The 4,887-nt window shown below is 38.0% G+C and overlaps 1 protein-coding gene across 1 annotated transcript in view; it reads right to left on the bottom strand.

The window, feature by feature from the left end:
• The window catches only part of ANXA3 (annexin A3), a 59,976-nt gene that overhangs the window by 15,253 nt on the left and 39,836 nt on the right, over nucleotides 1-4,887 (bottom strand). Inside the window, exons 7-8 of the mRNA XM_017540024.2 lie at nucleotides 3,719-3,803; nucleotides 3,077-3,086 (exon numbers count right to left, since the gene is read on the bottom strand). Coding sequence (XP_017395513.1) covers nucleotides 3,077-3,086; nucleotides 3,719-3,803 — 95 coding nt within the window. The remainder of the gene's footprint in view (nucleotides 1-3,076; nucleotides 3,087-3,718; nucleotides 3,804-4,887) is intronic.

The following is a 4,887-nucleotide window of genomic DNA, read 5'->3' as shown; positions in this document are numbered from 1 at the left end:
TTTTTTTTTTTTTTTTTTTTTTTTTTAGAGATAGGGTCTTGCTCTCTGTTGGTCAGGCTAGAGTGTGGTGCTGCAATCATAGCGTACTATAACCTTGAACTCCAAGGCTCAAGCTATCTTCCCACTACTGTCTCCTGAGTAGTTAATATGACTACAGGTGCACACCACCAGCACCACCACACACAGCTAATTTTTAAATTTTCTTAGAGATGGGATCTTGCTATGTTGCCCAGGTTGGCCTCAAATTCCTGGCCTCAAGCTATCCTCCCACCTCAGCCTCCCAAATCTCTGGGAATACAAGTGTGAACCACCATGCCCAACCCAACACAGAGGTCTTACGTGGAAGAAAAGACAAGATACAAACTGGGACAACGTATTTGTAACATGTATCTGATAAAGAACTTGTATCCAAAATATATAAAGAACTCTTAAAACTCAATATGAAGATAACAACCCAACTAAAAAATGGTTGAAAGATCTCAACAGACATCTCACCAAAGAAGACACACAGGTATCAAGAAAGCACATGAAAAGATGCTCAACGTTATATGTCATTAGAGAATTGCAAATTAAAACAATAACATGCCATGACACAACCTATTAGAATGGCTCCAAATCACTGACAAAACACTGACAAAACCAAATAGTGGTGAGAATATGGGGCAACAGGAACTCTCATTCACTGCTGATGGAAAAGCAAAATGGTACAGCCGCTTTGGAAGACAGTTCTGCAGTTTTTCATAAAGTTAAATATCCTCTTAAAATATGATCTAGCAATTGCACCCCTTGGTGTTTACCCAAAGGAGTTGAAAACATGTCCACACAAAAACCTGCACATGAATGTTTACAGAAGTTTTATTTATAAATAATGCTTGCTGAAACTTGGAATCAGCCAATATGCCTTTCAGCAGGTGAAATTAATATTCTATACAATGGAATATTACTCAGTACTAAAAATGAGTGAGCTATCAAGCCATGAAAAGATATAGCAGAACCTTAAATAAAGCATATAGCTAAATGAAAGAAGCCAGTCTGAAATGGCTACATGCAATATGATTACAACTATAGGACATTCTAGAGAGGGCAAAACTATAGAGACAGTAAGAAGATCAGTTGTTGGTGGGGAGGAGAGGCATGAATTGGCAGAGCACAGAGGACTTTTAGGATAGTGAAACTACTCTATTATAGTGTAATGGTAGACATATAAGATTATACATTTATTAAAATCCATATGACAGAGTGAACCCTAATGTAAACTGTAAACTTCAGTTAATAATAATGTATCAATATTCATTCAACTATAATAAATACACACATTAATGCAAGAGTGAGACCTTTTCTCTCTCTAAAAAAAAAAAAAAATTAGCCGAGTGTGGTGGTGTGAACCTGTGGTCCCAGCTACTCAGGAGGCTGAAGTGGGAGGATTGGTTGGGCCCAGGAGGTCGACACTACAGTAAGCCAGGATCGTACCACAGTACTCTAGCCTGGGCAACAGAGCAAGATCCTGTCTCGAAATAACAATGATAATAGGGGAAAGGAGAGAGTAGAAAAGGGGCATATGGGAGCTCTCTATTTTCTGCTCAATTTTTCTATAAATCCTAAGTTGCTCTAAAAAGTAAAGTTTATTGGAAAAACAAACAAACAAACAAAAAACTTCAAAGGCCAGGCAGAATGGCTCATGTTTGTAATCTCAGCACATTGGGAGGCCGAGGCAGGTGGATTGCTTGAGGTCAGGAGTTTGAGACCATCCAGGCCAAAATGGTGAAACCCTGTTTCTACTAAAATACAAAAATTAGCTGGGTGAGGTGGCGGGCACCTATAATCCCAGCTACTAGGGAGGCTGAGGCAGGAGAATTACTTGAACCCGGGAGGCGGAGGTTGCAGTGAGCCAAGATCGCGCCACTGCACTCCAGTCTGGGTGACAGAGTAAGACTGNCTTGCACTGCAGTCATATTTAACTGCTTGCATTCTTAAAATACACCATGGTCTTTCTTTGTTTGTGTTGCTGCCTTTTGCTTGTGGATATCTTCTACTCTTCTTTCAACACTTAGCTGAGAAATCATCTTGAGAGGCTGAGACAGGAGAACTGCTTGAACCCAGGAGGCAGAAGTTGCAGTGAGTTGAGATTGTGCCACTGCACTCCAGCCTGGGTGACAGAGTAAGAATGTCTCAAAAAAAAAAAAAAACCTCAAAGATCCCCATACCAACTGTAATATAAAAGGCTCTATGGTTTAAGTGTGTGTGAGTGTGTGTGGTTGTGTACAAATACTTAAACGCATTATAGAAAGACAGGAGACAGAACGGAAACACAAAATTGCCTGAATTATTTAGCAAGTTACAGGTGATTGAAATATTTAGCTACAATAGTTTTAAAAAAATGAATTTGTTCTTATTTTCAAACATTAGGTCCTTGTAGGCCTGTCTGATTTTTGTCTGGTTTCTTTTCTGTGCTGCCGATACTCTGCTGCTGTTTACTTTATTGTTCTCTTTCACTGTACGCTCTGGTCCAATAATAAAAATGCTGATTATCATTGGTCTTAATGTAATACTCACAAACCACCACTGCCATGTGTTGATCACTAAGTACTTCACATAATTTCTCTTTCTCTTAATCTTCATAACATCCTATTAGTATTTTAGTTTTACAGATATAAAAATAAATGCTTTAAGACTTAAAGAACTTGCCCAAATATACAAAGCTAGTAGGCAGCATGAGATTCCAGCCCTGTTTGATTCTAGAACCCTGCCCTGGAGCCCTACTCTATACTGCCTCCTGTGGGTGGGTGTGTTCATGTCTATACACAAACAGATGCACTTATGAAGATACTATCTCTGAGAGCATATGTTTGCAGCAATGCTTCATAAATTTGGGGTTGTGGGTTCAGCCTTCATAAGGTTTTCACATTTAAAGTAACTGAAACCATAATTTAGACAAATTGTTCCCTCATGGCATAATGCCTCACTTTGACAAGTGCTGTTTCAACCATGAGGCTGAAACCATCGTTGGGACTTTCTCACACTTTAGGTGCTATGTAAATCAGCTGAAAGAAAATTGGTGAGATATGGCTTAAATCACTTCCTCTCTTCTACACAGCTGTGAATACATCTCATCCTTGACCTTACCATCTTTATGATAAAAGTCATGAGCCTTCTAAAAAGAGAAAGTAAGATGTGGCCTCATTAGGTCACAGAATGATTAATGGTTTGGCAGCTCTTCCAAGGTGGCAAGGCTAAAGTTTCAGCAATCATTTTCCTTTTTCTTTAATCCTGAGACTGATATTCCTTTCTTAATTGCCATCTCTAAAAATAATTCTTCCATATCATGCTTCCTATTTAATTTAGAAGCTAACAAAAGAAATATTTATTCTTTGGAGCCCAAAAGAAAATAAACCTGTTCTTTAAAATGGAGACACTTATCATGGAAATAAATACTTTATGTCAGATGATGTATCAGAATGTCTTCTAATATCAAAATTGTGAACCCTGACCAAAACACCTCCATTTACTGACTCAAGTAAGTTTTCTTTGTTGTTATATTATTATGTATGCTTTTATGATCTTGGTTAAACATTATATTGCTTTGTAGCAATAAAAATGTAAAATGAACAAACATTTCATAAGGAAAATTGTGAACTCACTGTCTCAGTTTGGTTATTTTTAAACTCTCTAAAAATTATTATTGAGCATCCAGCTTACACGGGAGTTAAAAAAATAAAACCTTACATCTGCCAAAGTCAACAGAGCTTTCCGGAAGTCACCAGATGTTTCTGAACTAATGTCGTCTCCAAGACTCTTCTTGTATACTGAAACCAAATCAGAATGAAATTAAGCCTTGACAAACTGAAAAATATGATTATAAAACAGAGAAAGGTTTAAATGCCAACACTGGCAAAGAATGGATATGTTATAAGATAAATCTTGCCCTTTTATTGAATTTCTTCATGTGAGATTGTACATTCTTCTTGTAAGTATTACTGCACTGTGTTATGGTAGATGCAAAAGAATAGAAAGAGTTGTCATTCTGGAGCAAATCATGCTTTATTTCATCTGACAATGGTGCTAAGGGATGCATAGTGGAAAAGCTGGAGTGGATGAGCTATTAGTTTGTCTTTCAATTTCCATTCTGACCATCTTCCATGCTAAGAGAATACTAACCTTAAGCAAGATATAATGTGCATAGCTTAAAAACTATATTCTCAGCTTTCCTCTCAGCTAGTACAGTTCTATAACTTAGTTCTTCACAGTAAAACGAAAGCAGACAAATATAACTTTGCTGGGAAATCTCCCTAAAGTGATGAGGCCATGTCCATCTTTCATCTGACTGCCTTGCATGTGAACTCACCTCTGGATCTTCAGTAGCAGTCTTGGACTGTGAAGATAAGGACCACTTCCTGGTGATGGAATGAAAGTAACCAAGAAGAAGCCTGAGTTCCTAAAAGCTTTGTGTAGCTATCATACTAGTCCTAGTATTGCCAATGTCTAGACTTTTACATATGATAAAAATAAACTTCTATCTTTGTAAGCCACTTTAATTTTTCTGCTTTATTGAATCTAGCCCTAATATTAATGAATATAACTAAACCATATTTTTTTAGTATCTCCCAAAAGTAAGAAAGCTACCCCAAAGCATGCCATTTCCCTTCACAAACGTCAACTGTGTGTTCGTATATTTGAGTACTGACTAGTTGCAGCCCCTTTTGCATGGCCTGTGATGTGCAGTGCCCATCAGTTTTAAATCTCTGTCTGCCCATCCACAGGATGGTGATTCTCATGGAGTCCCTATACACCTGGTTGCAGGCGACACCATGTGGCTATTGAAAATCGATGAGAGCACATGGACAAAGGGAGGGGAGCACTACACACTGGGGTCAGTTGGGGGGACATAGG

This window comes from Cebus imitator, unplaced genomic scaffold (assembly GCF_001604975.1).
Source record: "Cebus imitator isolate Cc_AM_T3 unplaced genomic scaffold, Cebus_imitator-1.0 Scaffold123, whole genome shotgun sequence".
NCBI lineage: Eukaryota > Metazoa > Chordata > Mammalia > Primates > Cebidae > Cebus > Cebus imitator.
This window is presented reverse-complemented; position numbering and strand designations above follow the sequence as displayed.